Source organism: Hippopotamus amphibius, chromosome 10 (assembly GCF_030028045.1).
Source record: "Hippopotamus amphibius kiboko isolate mHipAmp2 chromosome 10, mHipAmp2.hap2, whole genome shotgun sequence".
Taxonomy (NCBI): domain Eukaryota; kingdom Metazoa; phylum Chordata; class Mammalia; order Artiodactyla; family Hippopotamidae; genus Hippopotamus; species Hippopotamus amphibius.
Genome location: NC_080195.1, coordinates 105379320 through 105398572, shown reverse-complemented (window position 1 = coordinate 105398572; position 19253 = coordinate 105379320). Strand labels below are relative to the sequence as shown.

At 38.9% G+C, this 19253-nt stretch overlaps 1 protein-coding gene across 7 annotated transcripts in view; it reads left to right on the top strand.

The window, feature by feature from the left end:
• SYNJ1 (synaptojanin 1) overlaps positions 1–19253 on the top strand; it is an 83618-nt gene that overhangs the window by 15744 nt on the left and 48621 nt on the right. For all 7 annotated transcript variants that reach the window (XM_057696950.1, XM_057696946.1, XM_057696944.1 and 4 more), the window contains 6 exons: positions 5873–5959; positions 7462–7729; positions 11061–11286; positions 12066–12149; positions 17362–17423; positions 18568–18664. In XM_057696950.1, the coding sequence (XP_057552933.1) occupies positions 5873–5959; positions 7462–7729; positions 11061–11286; positions 12066–12149; positions 17362–17423; positions 18568–18664 (824 nt within the window). The remainder of the gene's footprint in view (positions 1–5872; positions 5960–7461; positions 7730–11060; positions 11287–12065; positions 12150–17361; positions 17424–18567; positions 18665–19253) is intronic.

Here is a 19253-nt window from a genome sequence, read left to right as displayed (position 1 = left end):
TCAAAACCTGTCCATTTATTTTTTTCTATTAGATGAATACTTAACAGCTGCAGTATTTAGAGTCTGTGTGTTAGGTGGGTATCGTGTTGAGATATAAAGAAATAAGAGGTGTTTAGAGTCTCTGTGTTAGGTGGGTATCGTGTTGAGATATAAAGAAATAAGACCTAGTTTCTATTGCTATTAGTAGACAATTGTCTGTAGTATAGAGAAGAAAGAGATTTCCTTCCAGCCAGAGTAATCAGAGAAAACTTCAGGAAGAAAGTGACATTTTTTTGTTAGGTATTGAAAGGTAGGTAATATTTGGAAGCACAAAGATGGCTTACAAGTATTCAGAATGGAAAGAACGCTGTGAACAACGAAAGAGAGAAGGGAGGAAAGAACATGGAGACTGTAGGGGGAGAACACATTACACGTTTTGGCTGAAGCCTGGGATGTGAGGGGAGAGTAATAAGGGAAAAAGAAAGATGGGGATGGATTGAGTAAAGTTGTTACAAATGCTGTGTTTTACCTAAATGTTATACACATTTTTAAAAAAATTTTTTTTAAATTTTTGGTTGCGTTGGATCTTCGTTTCTGTGTGCAGGCTTTCTCTAGTTGTGGCAAGGGGAGTTACTCTTGCTTTCAATGCACGGGCTTCTCAGTGCAGTGGCTTCTCTTGTTGCAGAGCACAGGCTCCAGAGCACAGGCTCAGTAGTTGTGGTGCACGGGCTTAGTTGCTCCTAGGCGTATGGAATCTTCCCTGACCAGGGCTGGAACCCATGTCCCCTGCATTGGCAGGCGGATTTTTAACCACTGCGCCACCTGGGAAGTCCTGTCACATGATTTTAAAGTATTATGGCTTCCTTACTTTAAGTAATCTCTTTATAGTGGAGAGTCTCAAATTATTTTCTAAAATTAAATTACCAGAGAAGTGGGACAATAATTTAATTAGGTCCATTCTAGTCATGTTTCTCGTATTTCATGGAGTTTCATAAAATAAGGGAATCTTTTTTCCCCCAATTAAAAAAAATATACATATGGGGAGGGAATAACATAGTATTATAAGAGTTTATCTTAATGTCATTTAGAGATAAAAGCTTCTTAATTTAGGAATATGCATGTGTATTTTTAAAAGTCATTTTTGCTGGTTACATTAAAAATTTTCATTTTTAAATAATTTCAAATGTATAGAAATGTTGAAGTTCAGTACAAAGAACTTTTTTTCTAAACTATCTGAGACTGCTAAGTTGCTGACAGGTTACCCTGTCACCCCCAGATACGTCATTACATATTTCCTAGAAAGGTATTCACCTGCACAACCACAATATAACCATCAATAGAGTCTAATCCTCAGACTGCATTTAAGTTCATCAGTTGTCCCAAGAATGTCTTTCATAGCAAAAAAGATCCAGTTGAATTTTGTACGTTTTATTTAGTTATCATGTCTCTTTAGTCTCCTTAAATTGGAAAAGTTTCTCAGTCTTTGATGTTTATGACTGTAAAACTTTTGAAGATGAAGGCCAGTTGTTTTGTAGAAAGTCCCTCACTCTGAGTTTGTCTGATGGTTCTTTATGCTCAGATTGAGATTATCATGGCAGGAATATTACAGAAGTGCTGCTGTGTCCTTTTCATTGTATCCTGTCAGTTGACACAGTTTTAACTTGTCTCATGACTGTTGGTGTTCACTTTGATTCCTTGGGTTAGGTGGTGTCTGCCAGGTGTCTCTAGCCGGCTCTTTTTTCCTTTGTAATTAATACGTGTTTGGAGGTGAGGTACTTTGAGACTATGTACGATCCGATTGCTCTCCGAACTGTCCATTTATGGGTTTATTCAGTGGGTTATAATCTGTTACTCTTACATAATTTATTTTGATGCTCAAATTGTCCCAGATGTAGCCAGTAGAAGAAGCCCCTTTAAGCCAGCTTCTGCATTCTTGTGACGTGCCTCCATATTTCTTTGAACACTCCCTTACTTTCTGGCACAGAAACATGTTATAGGCTCATCTTGTCCCTGCCCTTCTCCTGGAATCAGCCATTTCTTCGAGGAGTCCTAGTTCCTTTTAGTGAAGAATGGTATTAAAAGGCAAGGTCCGGGTGCTAGGAGTGCAGTTTGTTATTGGAGTGTTGCTGGTCACAGGTCCTGTCAATGGCCAGAACTAAGGAGAATACATAAGTGTGTATGTCTATGCATACATAGCTGTACCCACCCATTTATATCTCTGTCTGTCTTGTCTCTCTAGAAAACCGCGAGTTCATTATTGGTAACTCCAGTTTCGAACAACACTGCAGTGTCCTTTCTAGTTTTCTCTCTTTCCATGTTTGCAGTTCCCTTCTCTGACAGTGAGAAACTTGCTTCTGTGGTCTTTGATCATTCCCCTTTGTGTAACCACTCTCCTGTTGACCCTTTGCAGCCTCCTCCACCACGTGGGTGCCTTCTTCACCCCACCGGGGCTCCAGCACCCTGCCTGGGGCTCCCTCCAGTGCACCCTGCCCTCTCCACCCCTCTCAAGCTCCAATATCCCGTGCCAGGCCACTCCTACCATCCCTGGATGGACACCATCCTCCTCACTCCATTCAGACTTCAGCATCTCCTGCCGTGCTGCCCCTCCCCCCAAGTGGATGTTTCTTTTCCCCACCTCTGGCTTCAACTGCATGAACAGGGCCACCCTTCTTACTCTACCTGGCCTCCCACAGCCTTCAAAAGACCTCCTTCCATTCCACCCCAAACCTTTGATGCATAAATGGAAAAATAGGTAATCATCTGCAGTCCTTTAGATTAAAAATATTTAAGAAGAAAACACTTGGTTTTCTTTTATGAAATTGGAAGTGTCTAGAGTTAAAAATTCGTATGGCTCTAAAATCGCATTCACCAGTGCATCGAACATAAGTTACTGAACTCCTCCTGGGTGCCTGGCGCTGAGCTAGGCCACTGGGGCTAGGGTGGTGAACTAAACAAAGCCCCATCCCTCATGAAGCTGTGTTTTCTGACTCTGTTTAAGCTTAGACGGGTTAGTAGCAAATTAGTAACTTCTCTAAGCCTGTTTCCTCTTGTCAAATGGAAATAGTCGTAATTCTGCTCATGCGGTGCTTGTGAAAATGGAATAACGCGTGAAAAATACCTAGCCTCGTAACTAGTTAGCTACTGTCATAATCATCACAGAAACAACATACAAGTATCTCAGCTAAAACAATATTCGTCACTCTAAAAAATCATTTAAAATTTTCATTTAATATTTTTAGGGGAAGTCAAAATAATTCCTGGCAGGGATAATGGCATCTCATCTATTCTTTGAGTCATTTTTCTTTCTTTTATCATACTTTCATCTAAGAATATGCACTTTGATTTAAATTGTGTGTGTATGTGTACTGTTTCTTGAGTCTCAGAATATAATACAAAAGCACAAATAACTAAGCAGCATGGCATTTGTTTGCATGTTTGAATCAGGTGACAGTCTAATAGACGGGTCTTCTTTGGGCCTGAAAGACATGGTAGATTCATATATTTGGAGCACAGTTAATGAAAATGTAATTATTATGCATTATTAGAGGAAACATTTTGTTGCATGGTAACATTATAAAATGACTTTCTCTTTTCTAAGAGAAGGTGATGCCTTAATATTAAAAACGTATTTTCTTTTTAACCCTTAGTAGCTGTTGGTATGTGAACCCAAATAGTTGCTGCTAAAACTGATAGATACATCTAATAATTTCTATATTACTGTACTGGTGATAGTATCTGAAATGCATAGAGCATGTAACCTGTAAAACTCTAGAATAGTATTTGCCCTGGAAGCCATGCCTTCTATCATCAGAGATATAACAAGCTTCTCTAAGGTTTGTTTTTGTACATGTGGTACTCTTAACAAGGCAGTATTTAGGGGAAGGAGTTCCTGTTTTACTTTATAAAACGTTAAAATGTATGTTGTGATGTTTTCTAGCTGTGTTTCTTGTCATTGAATGTTAGGAGTAACTGTTCTCTCTATATATAGTATAATAACAGGAACTCTAGGAATATGCAGAATCAAAATCAAATCCCCATAACTTTAGTGACTTGGGGAAATCTTCCTCACTCCCTAACTGCGTACTGGTGGTTTCATAAAGATAAACCCCTAATAATGAACACCCACCCTTAATAACGAACATACTAGAGAATTGTGACAGTATCAGCTGATTGAGTGATAGAGTCATTCAGTCTTAGCCTGTGCTGCCAGCTAGCAGAGTGCAGCTCATTCAAAGGCAGAAGTGGGATAAGTAGGAGGAAGTATAAGAGTGGATGGTCTGAAAAGAGGTGAGGTAGGCAGGGAAAGTGAGCTGGTCTGGAGAACCCCAGAGAAGAGCTTCGAGACAGAGGAAAAAAGCTCTATTGCAGAGTGCTGTGGGATATTAGGAAAGCAGTGGACTGAGAAGACAGCCATTTTTTGGGCAGTAAAGATAGAGAAGGCCGTGAGACTCTGCTTACATGCTTTCTAAGGTGGAACACACAAGTATTGTCAAAATGTACTATAATGCTGTATCAGAATGCAATTTATTAGAATATTTATTAGAATTTATAACATACTGTATAGTTCATGTACAGATCTAGAGGAATGAGGAAAGGGAAAAGGGGTTACTGCAAGAGATAAGAGGTAAACAAGGAGCAGACCAGTCAGCTAAGAGGTGACTCGAGGGGTGCAGGGTGGAGAATAGAGAAGGGAGAGCAGTGACGTAGGAAAAAACCAGAAGGGAAAGGACAGAATGAGAAAGAGGCTCATACCTTTTCCAGATTTGTAGACCTTAGAGTGTAGTATTTGTTCGTTGAGATACTAGCTGTGGTTTATGTTTCTTTGGTTCTGTGTCCAGTTTTTAGTAAGTGTATTTGCTAACCTTTGAAGCTTCAGGATTTGTTTTTGTTTTTTGTTTTTTTCTCAGTAGAACAACCACAGCAGCCCGTCCTAGGGAAATTATCCTGTGGGTTGTATTCATTAGCAGATAACATTAACTTTACAGCAGAAGAAATAAATCCAGACAAAGGCCAGACTGACGATTTCCCCATCCCCATGCTAGACTCTGTGGTCAAGTATTGCCATCAGCTTTCATTATTTAAATGTTAGTAGTCTTCTGTGTGTCAGCACTGTTCTAAGTGTCGGGGATGAAAGGATGAATAGGACAGAGCTCCTGTCTTCAAGGAGCAGGCTAGCTAATGAGAAAGACATGTGATGAGTATATTTTGGCAATGTGAAGAGGGAGCTCTTTGAAAGACCTGTGCCTGGAGGAGTAAAGAAAGGTTTCTGGAAAGTGACTTTGTGCCTGTGTTTCTATAAGGTTTTTATAGAATTTTGCCAAGAAGCAAAGTTTGGGTAGATTCTTGTGAGCAGAAAGCCAGGTCGCTGTGCGAAGGTACAGAAATGTAAAAGACCGTGTTTGGGCAATAGTAAGAGTTTAATGTGATGGGAGCATAAGATGCAGGAGGTAGAAAGGAGAGGAGAGTAATGAAAAATGAAACAGAAGGGTCTTTTGAGGCTAGGTTCTGGAAGATTCTTTGTTAAGGAGTTAGGTGGTGTCCTATAGGAGGTATACCACACTGCATTCCTGGTATTAACAGTAGGTGAACAGATCAGTGGGACAGAGAAGAAAATTCAAAAGCAGCCTCCAAAACATGAATATTGTTAAAGGCAGTACGTTAGACCTTTAGGGGAGGATGGATTAGTGAAGAGATGGGGCTGGAGCAACTTGTTAATTCTTTGGGAAAAACTGTTAAGTTACTGGTTTGAAAAAATATTTTATGCAGTGCATTTATGTTCAGAATATCAGATTTAGATTTAGACACTTTTGGTTGAAACTCTGGCTTTATAGCTAAATAGAATCTGATGTTTCAGGTCCTTTTTCTCACCCTAAAACTTTTTTTTTTTTAATAGCATCAGCAGAAAAAGAGGCAATCAAGAGTACATACTCCAAAGTTCTAGATGCCTATGGACTTTTAGGTGTCTTACGATTAAATCTTGGTAAGTAGTCAATATAATTAATCTGTTTTTTCATTTCTGTTTTTATAATTCTAAGGATTTGAGAGAAACTATTTCAGACTCTATATTTGAGCTATAACTGTGGTAGCATCTCTTGAACCTTAATTAAGCTAATCTTGAGATAATGCTGATTGCCTGAAAAGGCATGCTATATGCTCTTGTGACTTTAAGTTCCAGAGACAGCATCCTATTTGAACACTTTAAGAGATTGATATCAGTTGTCAAAAGAGAAAATCAGGGCATTGCCCTTTTTCTTTGCTTCAGTGCATTTAGGAAAAGATGTCTTAGTGGGAACCACACTCTGATTTCCCTGGTTTATAGTGGAAAAGACATCTGCTTTGTCTTCAGAACGTCTCAGCTTGAGCCTGTCTCTGCTACTTGGTGTCATGACGGGCTGCAAAGTAACCTTTGTGATTCTGTAGTGTGACTTGGAGTGTGGCCCAAGGACTGGTTACATTCCATGAACTGTTTTGTTATCTGTCTGGATGATATAAAGAGGCCAGCACCATCATGCAAATCAACATGTGGCTTCCTTCATTGAGAAAGTCTTACTATGGAGAAAAAAAGAAGTGAGCTAGACCTAATGGTGAACTTAGTGATGTCGTTTTCTGTTCTGGAACAGGCTCCTTTTCTCACCGTGAACTGGTAACTGTGCACTGGTCCACGGACCATACTTTGAGGAGCTCCTGTCTATCAAATGGAGATGTGCCATTTGTTGTGAATCTATCACATGTAAAGCACTGTGCCTAGCGCTTAACTAATACTGTCTTGGGTCATCCTCAGAGTCCAATGAGATTCGTTTCCATCTTATTTTCTAAGGGCAGGTATCTCAGGTTGGTTATGTTAACTCAGTGAAGTTGGTCTAGAGAATAAAGAGTGGAGGAGCCAAGATGCAGGGCACACATTCAAAGTACACCACTGCTTCATTCCGCCTTCTTACTCATTGCACAGGATTTTTGTCAAAATTAGATGAAAAAATCTCTATGAGTTTTTGTAAGCCAAATTGCTTTATATATTGTGACCAAGGACTTTTTTTCTGCATATCAGCAGCGGCAGCAGCTCATGTTTATGTTCCATTTTTTCAACCTTACTGTTTACAAAGAACTCGCACATTCATTGTCTTGTCTGAACTTCCTAACAATCATAAAGGAAAGGTAGGGAAGATAACACGTATATTTTTTAAATTTGATAAATCTTGCATATTCTTAGATTAAGTAGAGGAACAATCTCATAAAGATTATGAGATTATTCTTAGGGTTTAAATGCTTCATTTTACTAAATGTATTTAAACAAGGATTTTTCCCCAAGTTTTTTTTTTTCCCCCAACTTCTTAGTTATGGACTTAAACATGTCTATGATAAATTTAAAATAACCACAATGTCAGATTTTAAAAGGTGGAGACAAGAGAAGAAAGTTGGAAGAAACTTTGAGTAGTTTGGAAAACATTGGGACTTTTCATCCAATTAAGTCTTTGGTTTTTGCAGGTGATATTATGTTACATTATCTGGTCCTAGTCACTGGATGTATGTCCGTTGGAAAAATTCAAGAATCTGAAGTTTTCCGAGTTACTTCCACTGAATTTATATCGCTACGAATTGATTCTTCAGATGAGGATCGTATTTCAGAAGTGCGAAAAGTTTTAAATTCAGGAAACTTTTATTTTGCATGGTCTGCATCTGGAGTCAGTTTGGATCTGAGTCTTAATGCCCATCGTAGCATGCAGGAACAGACAACCGATAATAGATTTTTCTGGTGAGTTCGTATTACATTTTCCCCTTGATAGCCACGTGCTGTGCAGCAGCTTGGTGTTCTGGGGCCTAGCAGATCCAGAGAGAACGGCAGTGGGCATTACCAGTTGAGCACACCACCCTTTCCTGCTGCAGGATCCCTACCGTCACTTTAGTAAAGTTGTCATGTGGTGTGAAACCCATGGACTCTCCCTGATCTAGACTGACCTTCCATTTCAGACATATATTTAAAATATTACTTTGAAATTTGGAATGAATTAATTGTAACAGAATCGTGTTACTCATATTTACTATTCTTAGTTTGAGATCTTTTCTCTGGCAGCATTGCTTCCTTCCCTCCCTCCCTCTCTCCCTCCCTCTTTCCTTCCTTCCTTTTCATTGCCTTTCTAGACCCACATTCCCTTATTGTTTTTAATTTTAAGGTTGTAAGTAGATGATCTTGATTTAAGAGCACCCGACTATGAGGAAATAGTACACTGGAATAAAGTTTAGTACTGTAATAAAAAGGACTTAATAAAACTTAACTGTAATAAAATATGTAACTGTGACATATTTCACGATTATGCATAAATGTGCTGTATTGTAAATATGCACTAATGAGGAGCAGAGTCCACATGACTGTAATTAGTATCGCTTTATTGGAGCAGATCAGATTTCTAGTATAGCTGTTCTCTTGTCCACAGTCTGCATCAGTGTTGACTTTTTTCGTTAACACAATGGACAAATTGTATTTCATTTGTTTACTTATAAGGCCAAAGTCCCCGGAGTCTGCTCTGGGCCTCCCTCAGTAGTTCAGACTCAAGGTGTTCCCTCCACTGCATACTTTCCCTCCCACTTTCACCATCTGCCTGTAGGGTCCTAGGGAAGGCTCTGGGTGTCAAAACAGTCAAAGTCAACGACATGGAACTTCCCTTGTGGTGCAGTGGTTAAGAATCTGCCTGCCAATGCAGGGGACACGGGTTTGAGCCCTGGTCCGGGAAGATCCAACATGCCGTGGAGCAGCTAAGCCTGTGCACCACAACTACTGAGCCTGTGCTGTGGAGCCTGTGAGCCACAGCTACTGAGCCTGAGTGCCACAACTTCTGAAGCCCACGTGCCTAGAGCCCATGCTCTGCAACAAAAGAAACCACTGCACTGAGAAGCCCGCACACCGCAACGAAGAGTAGCCCCCGCTCACCACAGCTAGAAAAAGCCCACGTGCAGCACCAAAAACCCAACACAGCCAATAATTAATTAATTAATTAATTAATTAATTTAAAAAGAAGTCAACAACGTTAGGATAGGAACCTAACCTTAGAGCAACAGCTTGGTCACGTTGTAGCTCACGTGGAGGTGTCTTGGCCCAGAGGAGTGGCACAGAGAGGGCAGAGTGAACAGGAGCTCTGGAGGACTATAGTCAGAGACTTGGAGCCTAGCAGAGGAGGAGACGATGGGGGTGGTGGGAGGGGGGGTCATTAGGACAGATGAATGGACGGAGTCCTGTCTGCTCAGGTGGCCCTACACTTTTCCGATGGGAGAGACATTGAAGTTTCTGAAAAAGGTATCGGTGTTGCAGCTGAGGTAAGGGCAGCTGTCCTTACCTTTTTGCCTCCTGCTCATTCTTACCCCAGATTTCTTAGATTGAGAGAGAAGAGTTTTCCTGCCATGATTAGAAGTCCAGGAAGGCGCGTATGCATTGGCTAAATGGTCAGCAATTTTGCTGCTGAGTTTTGCTCATTTTCTACAGTTTTGCTAAGGACTGGAGCTTTGAACTTCACTTAGCACAGAAAAATAAAAGCTTTTAGAATTCATGGTACAATACCCTTGCAGCTTCATAGAACTGTTTTCCAGGATACGACCAAGTAAGTTTTGTAGCCAGAGAGTAGTGAATACGTATCACAAAAACCCAGGTGGTGTTACCCCATTGGAGATTTGAGGCTGCTGCTAGTTGAGAGTTGGCTGTAAATTTAAATAGAATTAACACAGCAAGGCATTGACTGCAAAGAAAAATGAAACCTGATGGCAGAGGGAGAAACTCTACCTAAACAAATGCATTGATCCCGCTTCTAGTTAAATGGGGGACAGTAAGTCTCTCATGCCTCTGCTAGGACATGGGCCTCAGCTGTGGCGTCTGGACAAACTGGGTCACAGTCAGTTTGAGCTTCACCTCAGATCAATGTAGATAATAGTAATTCGTGGAAGCTTAAGTCGTATTTTTAAGTTAATAGTGGTCATCAGATTTAACGTTATCCCAGGAGTAATCCTACTACTCACTGACACTCCAGTATGCTTTCCCGAGTGGATGAGAGGGGCTGGGGTTGTATCTGGTTTACCAGGACCGCACGTGGCCACCACCTGTTTTCTGTCTCCTGCACCTGTAGCCTGAGGGGGAGGGAGCTGGGGACTACTGCTCCAGCAGCATTCCTGTTTATTCTTGGCATTAGTGACCCTAAGGCTTCAAGAAGATGCTGTTACATTGTTTTTTTTTTACCTGCAAGTCAACAAGATAGTGCAAAGCACTTAAGAAAGATTTCCACTTAAATTGGTAGTTTTAAAACTTAGAGAACCAAGCTCCAGTGTTCTAGAAAATTCACTTTCATAAGGCACCTTTTTATCTAAAAGTACCAGATAGAAAGTTTTTCTGCACAACGGTGCCTTTTCCTTGGTGGTAGGCTGGTGACGCGCTTCATTCACACGTGTGCTTTGGAGGACTAAGGTTCGGCAGAGCCCCTGCGACGATGAGCAGGGTGAGAACATGGCCAGTGTGGCAGGACCCCAGCCCCCCAGCCCTGCTTTAGCCATAGCAACTCTGCTTGTATGTTTCCTAATCTTCAGGCTTTTACGTTTCCTTTGAACAAAGCTCATTGCCCTGAAAAAGTTTGGAATCGAGGCCCCATCTATTATCTGGGGTGTAAAAGTATTTAGAGCAATGGAAAACTCTAGACATGCATTAATACTGTAACCACTAGCCCATCTGGCTATTTAAATTTAAGTTAATTAAGATGGAGCCTTATAAAAGTCAGGTCTTAAGTAGAGCCTTCTAAAGTAGGGTGGGGATGTGTGTATGAAACCTTTTTTGGAACACGTGATAAATAGATTATGAATAAAGACATAACAGAAATGGGGTCCAGATTCTCAAAACGTAAAATGATTACTTCTTTTCTGTGGACTACAGATCACATGTCCAAGGATCTCCTTTTACAGCTCTCTCGTCCAGTCCCTGGCATAGTAAATGTAAATGAATTGATTTATTTTTGGTGCCTTTTAATGTGAATGTTCCGGGAGCACCATTTTAAAATGAATGCTGTGTTGTCCAATGCTCATTGCGCTAATGCAGTTATTTCTATTTCTGTTAGGAATCAGTCTTTGCACTTGCATCTCAAGCACTATGGTGTGAATTGTGATGACTGGTTATTACGCCTCATGTGTGGGGGAGTAGAAATCAGAACCATTTATGCTGCTCACAAACAGGCAAAGGCTTGCCTCATTTCCAGACTAAGCTGTGAACGAGCTGGGACCAGGTTTAATGTCCGGGGAACAAATGATGACGGTCATGTCGCCAATTTTGTAGAAACAGAACAGGTATACAGTGTTTATATTGCTTGATTCATGTATTGGGGAGAGGCACAGAGAATAATCAAATAACAGATTTTTATTTGATTCTGAACTCACTTTGACATCTGTAATGTTGTTTTATGGTTGTTCTTGGCTGCTTATTAACTTTAAGAAAGAATTCCAAAAACAAACTTATTTAGGCATGGCTCTTCAAGTCAGTAACAAAATTTTTTACTAATCAGCATGGCATTGCAAGTGCCGTATGTTTTAGTATTGAATTTAAAATCCTCAATTATAGAGCGAGACAACTTAAGAAAAGTGGGTTGTGATGAAATTAAGTCAAACCCAACTCTTAAAGCTAGGTATAGTACCATCTAGAATTAAAAGTTATAATATTTTTGGCTATGAAACTATGTAATTGTAAATTCAGGCCATGCCCCCAGTCCAATTCAGATCTTCAAATCAGTTTTTGAAAAATAGAAAAAGCTAAAGAAAAAAAATTAAATGAATTATAAAGATATATGTATGAAATATTGAAATTCAGAAGGAATTCCTTTTTTAAAGTTATAATTCTTATGCTTATATGTTCACTTTATTCTTGGTTAATGTATATAGAACTATCACTAGTTGAGAAAAAAATCCAACTTATTTAGTGGCCTGTTTGGATATTTTGTTAGGATAATTTATATATGAGGGATTGGTCATAAGATGTAACTGGTGTTGTGCACTAGATGTTAGTAAATTTGTCTTTTGATGTAGAGGTAACTACTTTGTGGAAATATTTTACCCATTACTTTTCTCTGTAGGTTGTGTATTTAGATGACTCTGTTTCTTCCTTCATACAAATCCGGGGATCTGTCCCATTGTTCTGGGAGCAACCAGGGTTGCAGGTATGTGTTTTGACATTCAGTTTTTTTTTCTCTTGAGAACTTTCCATATTTTCTAAACACTCAGGATAGTGTATTAGTTCATAGGATAGTTCTGTTACTTAGTCTAATAATAATAGTTAGATTCATAAATGAGAATCCAAGTATAGAGGTCCTGGAATTGTTCTAGTTATTTTTTCCTTTAATGTTCTTTTCAATACCTATAGAAATTCAGCTCCCATATTTAATATTAAAATTTTGATGTTTTCATGGCACATTGATTTTTCAGAGTGTTTCTATATTTACTATCTCAGTATCTTAGTGTATAACAATTTAGTCTCTGTAGGCAGAAAAATGTAGTAGTTAAAGCTTCTGAAACCAGACTTCTCAATTTGCATCCTTCCTCACCACTACTAGCTCTGTGATCTTGGGCAAGTGATTTAACCCCTTTGTGTCTCAGTTTTCTTATCTGTAACATGGAAATAATATTAGTAGTTCCTATTTCTTAGGGTTCTTGTAAGGGTGAAATGAGACGTGCTTAGAGTAGTAACTGGCACGCAGCACTAGGTGAGGGTTAGCTGTTGTTAATGTTAAGAATATATCTGTTACTGAAATTTTACTTGGCAATTTGTAAATTGTGACTTGTCATCTTGAATATGTTGTCTGTTTTACATTCTAATCTATTTTTTCTAAACTTTCCTTTGTTGATTAAATGTCTAATCTTTAAAACGTAAGATTTTTTTTCACCTAAGATAATATTGGATTGCCCATAATACTGTGATTTTGCATTTTATTTTTATTCAAACATGTTTAGTCCCTAAGGTATGTTATATTCATTTTAGGCTTCTGGTATATACTGTCTAGTAAATTTTGTGCCTCGGTCTGTAGTATCAAGAAAATGGACAGGAAGAAATCTTGCCTTCATTTAGTTTACAGCTGGATCTCTCTTACATTCTAGGATGGTTATTGTGGAGAAAAATTGCAGACCACTTGACCCTTTTCAATAAGGTAGTTTATTCTAAAAACAGGCTAGGAATGAATAAGGATTAATACTTGTACTGCTTTGCTAAAATTCTTTAGTTCTTATCAAGGCCAGTTTGACTTATAGGGGGTTTCTCTCTGGCATGTAGGCATGACTTAAATAGATGCATTTCGTCCCAGTCTCTCTTGGGAAAGAATACCAACCCTACCCTACTTCTCCTAAGTTTTTGTGACCAGAGAACGGTGTTTGGAATATTTGCTTTAAGAAATTTCTAAAACGCTGCTTTGATGCAAGGTAAATGCTTTTGCTTTAGAGACAGGCTGGTGTAAGAGATTGTAACAGCCTATTTATAGGCCCTCTGTTTTACTGCTTTCTGTGTTATCTTCTTAAGAAGTTCAGAATTATAGTGTTTGGTTATGTAGTAAGATTGGATCCTGAGTAGTTGCATTGAGCGATCCTCCTTGGGTGGGACTTCCTTCTGACTTCCTTCTGTGTTCTATGGCCTGTCCACACAGCTTGGCTATATAACATCATTTAATTATGGGCTGAAAACTACAGATTTTAAAATTGTGCCTTTCTTGATATAGTAATTTTTGAGACATCAAGACTGTCCAGCAGTTCCGCCAAATCGCCACCAAGCTGCCCCGTTGTCTCCGGTTGGCTTGAGGATTGGGTCAGTAGTTCCCTGTTATTTAGCTTAGTAGTTTTTAAAGCTAGCCTTTCTTTGAACAGGGATGGATTCATTTCACGAGTATCTTTTATCATTTCCCCCCCATTCTAACAGAGGAATGAAAATAATAGATACTGATTTTAAAAAACAAAAAGCCCAAGGCCCCAAGTTCATTTTTTTCATAGAAGACAAACAAGGACTTTTGACTTGATTTAGAGTGGCTGTAAATGGTCGTTAAGTGTCCTGTGTGTTCTCCAGACTGGAATTTTATTTTCGGGGATCCTTGAAGTTAGTGTTGCTTAGTGAGAGGTCCCACTTCAGAGGTCACAGACAGGCAGCTGTCCTTTGTTCTACCTCTTTTCCTCTATGAATAATTTATCTCAGGTTCTTTAAATATTTTAAAGGAATCTGTGGAAGTGATTTTATTTTGTTTTGTTTTATTTTATTTTTATTGAGTAAAATTGAATTGTTAACAATCTAGTACGCTGACAAAATGTGTACAATTTTCTTATTAGTTATCTATTTTATACATATTAGTGTATATATGTCAATCCCAATCCCCCAATTCACCACCACCCCACCTCCACCCCTGCTTTCCCCACCTTGGTGTCCATACATTTGTTTTCTACATCTGTGTGTCTGTTTCTGCCTTGCAAGCTGGTTCATCTGTACCATTTTGGAAGTGATTTTAAAATGCAGATTCATGGCCTCAACTTCACATCAACTGGAATAGAATCTCTTGGAATGGGGCCAGGAATCTGCGTTTTAAGCAAGTTCCCTTGCTTAAACGGTACAACACATTAGAGAACTCGTACCGGATGCTACTCTGCTGCCCTTGCAACATATCCAGCCCCGCCTGCTCCAGTGGCCAGTGTTGAGCCAGCAGAGGCAGCCCTGTGACCCCTCGCCCCAGCTTTCTCCTAGGTCTTAGGATTTTCTCTTTGTTCTCATTCCCACTCCTGTCATCTCAGTTAAGGTCTTCATAATTTCTTCTCGCCTGAAAGATTCTCCAGTTTTCTAACGGGTCACCTCCCAGCTTTCTGGCCGTTCTTACCACTTTTGATCTATTACGTTCATCAGATCTAGGCACCCGTTTCTTCATGTTCTGGCTTCCTCTGCCTATCCAACGTCATGCCTGGCTGTTTCCTTCCTTCCTTCCTTCCTTCCTTTCTTTCTTTCTTTTAAAAATAAATTTATTATTTATTTATTCATTGGCTGTGTTGGGTCTTTGTTGCTGTGCATGGGCTTTCTCTAGTTGTGGAGAGCAGGGCTACTCTTCGTTGCAGTGCGCAGGCTTCTTATTGTGGTGGCTTCTCTTGTTGTGGAACATGGGCTCTAGGTGTGCATGCTTCTGTAGTTGTGGCACTCAGGCTCAGTAGTTGTGGCTCGTGGGCTATTGAGCGCAATGCCTGGTTATTTTCTAACAGGAATCCTCTGCTCCCCAAATGAAGGTTTGTTGTCCTTCAGTAGCCGACTCAGATCTCATGGAATGGGTGCCAGTCACCCTTCCACACTGATTTGTTCATTAAATCCTTGGGTTCTTCTAAATGTGTATGATTCTGTACACATTAGATGTATATAGTTTTGTATCCGATGAGAAATTCAAAGACTATAGTGATGCTTCAGAGAGAGCTTGCAGTCTGTTTGGGGAGACAGGCCTTTTATGGAAAAGGTAAATATCAGTATCAATTACTTTGAGGCATCGTAAGAGTTATTGTAAGGTGCTACGCAGGTAAGGGTGATATATCAAGTGCTGGCAACTCTTTCATTTTACTTATGATTTCCTTTTTTGGAAGTTATTTAGCATTTATAGTTTGTGATGTTCCTCTGATACTATATCATTGCATTACATTATAGGTTATATTAGTCTTAAAAGATGGTCAGCATCACGAGATTTATGCCTGGCCATGGTGTGGCACATTGAATTTTTGGTTGAGTTGAAGGTTCCGAAAAAGGTGAACACAAAGCAGTAATATTGTCAGAAGATGTTGTTCCATACCACTCAGTGAAATGGTTTTCTAAAAAAATTATAGATTTTTTAAAAAATTGGGTAAATTTATGGTTATTGAAAGCCTTAAAACTTTTATTACCATTGACATAACTTTTTATTACAGAATTTTTTTTTAACGTTAAGTAATAAAACCTAGTCTAGTCTAACCAACACGTTGCTATAAGGGTTAAGATATGTAGCTAATTGTGTGTATGTGTTGGGGAGCAGATAGTAGGGAACAACCACAGCCATTACCTAAAAACATGAGAAAAATTGTATTTTTTTCACCTTCTTGACAGTTGAGAGTTAAATGTTAATCAATAAACCAAATGGTAAGTCTTGAACTTTTATAGAGTTCGAGGCAATTACCTGAGATGAGTCCAAAGATAAAGTACTGACTTCTGCTGTTTTCTGCTGCCTAAAATGCTTAAAATCCTGGAGCACACATCTTTCAGAGTTTAAGATTTTATACAGCCTATTAAGCACTAGAAAATGAAATGGAACATAGATGTGACATTTGGCTAATCAATTTCTTATTAAGAAGAAAAAGCCCTGAAGAGAGAATCCACTGATTTCTCAGGACAGTCATTCAGTTGTCTCGTCAGATCAGGAGGGGGACTGCTGAGTGAACGATAATACTGTTAGTTTTGAACTTGGATGAGCGTGTTAGTGCTTATCTTCCAGTTTTATTTGTCCGACTGCATGGCAGCCTTCTCCCACACCCCCTTTAAAGTCGCCTTGTTCACAGATTAGCAAGAGTGAGTTCTGGGGAACTTTGATCCCAAAGTCTCAGGGAAATGTTTAAAAGTCAGGGAAAGAATCTGGTGGTTCTCAATTCTGCCTCATCTCTCTGTCACTTTCCTATATGAGAAAAGAAAAACTGTAACAAAACACAATAGGTGGTTATTTTCCATTTTGTTTAATTCTCTTAACCCAGATTTTCTGATTCTGCGAAATGTGCTGTTACTGTAGTTGTGTGCCTGAGAGATTTCCTTGGAAAGTCTGTTTTTCCAGGAACAGTATTTTTAATTTGTGGGATCTTTGGATGAAGGAGGAGTGAATAGAGTATTCAACATAACAGAGAAAAAAAATGTGTAGACATTGTACTTGTCTACAAGTACAGCCTGGAAGAGTAGGAATTTTGGTCAGGAGGCCTGCATTGTCATGTGAATCTTTTTTGGAGTGAATGCTGTTGCCTTAAGAGGACAGCTTTATTTGTTTGGCTGTATTTGGTTTTTTATTGCTCAAATGGCAATGTCGGTTGACTTACAAAGGGCATGTAGTTTGAGCTTAAAACAAGGTAATGTATATGGAAGCACTCTTAAAAATATCTTACGTAAATAAAAATTCTTGTTAGTTTACAAGTGTTTCATAATGAACTTGTAGTTCTTTTTTTTATGAGGTTGTATTTTAAAAAATAAAAGGGAGGAGAACCTCTTAGAACTTTTTTTTTTTTAAGAATATCACGAATGGCAGTCACTCAACTTACTGTTGTGTGTTTAGCAACTGAATTGTTACATGCTGTAAACAGTGGTATTTCTTTTGTCCACATGCTGGTTTTTGCTATGATTAAGCACATTTTTTCTTATCTTAGGTGGGATCTCATCGTGTTCGTATGTCAAGGGGGTTTGAAGCCAACGCACCTGCTTTTGACAGGTAAGACTGATTATTTTTACATAGTGCTGTAGGGTTTGATATTGCTAAGCAGTGAGACTAGTTGCAGTTGTATTTACTGATTCATTTCAGTTTTTTTGGCTCTAAGGAAAATTTCTTCTTGACTCCTAATTTAACTGGAAGACAGTGACGTTTACTGTTATGAATTCTAGGGGTGGTAGCACTAAGCATGTTGGTCTCGTTGTCTGGGCCTTAAAACTGTCTCTAACCAGCGCGCTGTCCAGTACGGTAGCTACTAGCCGCATGTAGCTCTTGAGCATTTGAAATTGGCTAGTCCAGATTGAGATGTGTTGTAAGTATATAATATATACTGGATCTGAGACTTAGTGCAAAAAAATGCAAAATGTGTTATTAATATTTGTTTTATATATCTGCTACATGTAGAAATGATATTTTAGCTGTATTGGGTTAAATAAAATATACGTAAATTAATTTCATGTTTTGATTTTTACTTTTTTCATGTGCCTTCTAGAAAATTTTAAATTATATCTGTGGCTCATATTATATTTCCTTTGGACAGCGTTGCTCTGTAGCCTCTGGAATGGTTAGAAGCTGGCGCAAAAAAAGCTTATATTTGGGGTCTATTTTTCTTAAGGCTAACGCTATTAAGGAGGTCTCTCTGAATTCTCATGGAGTGTGGGATGTCCGCACGTGTAAGGTGCAGCCTTGCGCCCTCTGCGCTCGCTGCCTTCCCAGCCAAGCTGGGTGGCTCGTGTTTTCCATGCCTGTCTAGCTTCAGCCTCAGAATGCCAGGGAGCTGGATGATTCCAACAGCTCTAGCGTAGGTGGGAGTTTAAGTCAGAGAGGAAATTGCATCAACTGAGTTTTTATAAATTCAGAGTTTTGAGACCATGTGGAATGGATTTCTATCCAGTTTTGCCAATTCTACGAGTTTAGGGACTTCCCTGGCTGTCCAGTGGTTAAGACTTGTCGCTTCCAAAGCAGGGGGCGTGAGTTCCATCCCTGATCAGGGAACTAAGATCCCACATGCCACAAGGTGTGGCTGAAAAAGAAAAAAAAAGAATAAAATACTGTCATGTGGGTCCTATTTAATAATGGGTGCCTAATTTATTGCAAAAATTCTTGACTTATCATTTGACATATGTTTATTTCCTTTCTTTAATAGACATTTTAGAACACTTAAGAATTTATATGGTAAACAAATAATAGTAAATTTGCTTGGATCTAAGGAAGGTGAACATATGCTAAGTAAGGCTTTTCAGGTAAGTATGATCCTTTTTCTCTTCTGTTCTGCCCCATGGACACGTAAAATGGTATTTTTAAAATAATGTAATGTAATAATCAAATTCTTCCAGGAAGTAAAATACTTCCTAGAAAAAGATTGGGTACTTGTTGGAACCATTAACTCTTTGGGGCAATTAGGCAACAGTTTAGGGTAATCTTGCTGAAATTGGGATTATGGAAAGCTTTCAAGGCAATTGACCCTGTTTTCTAATCTGCTTATTTATGTGTAGAGAAGAAAAGAATACTCTCCCCCTAAAAAATTTTCATCTGTCGCTGGCAGAAAGATACCAGGCAGTTTCCTCCTTCATCTGTTCATTGCCTTGCCTACCTCCTAGAAACCATAGTCACTGTTTTAAACCGGTGAAATGTTGAATAATGCATTTGTATACACGCAAGACTTCCTGTACTGATGAGAGAAAATTTGAGAATTTTAATTAGTTAAGAACCTAAAGAAATGTCTGACTTCTAAAGAAAAAATATTTTTCATAAATGTTTATTGGATCAATAACAAATTGATATAAATTATAGTGTTACATAACATTATAAGCTTAAGTTAAACAAAATGAT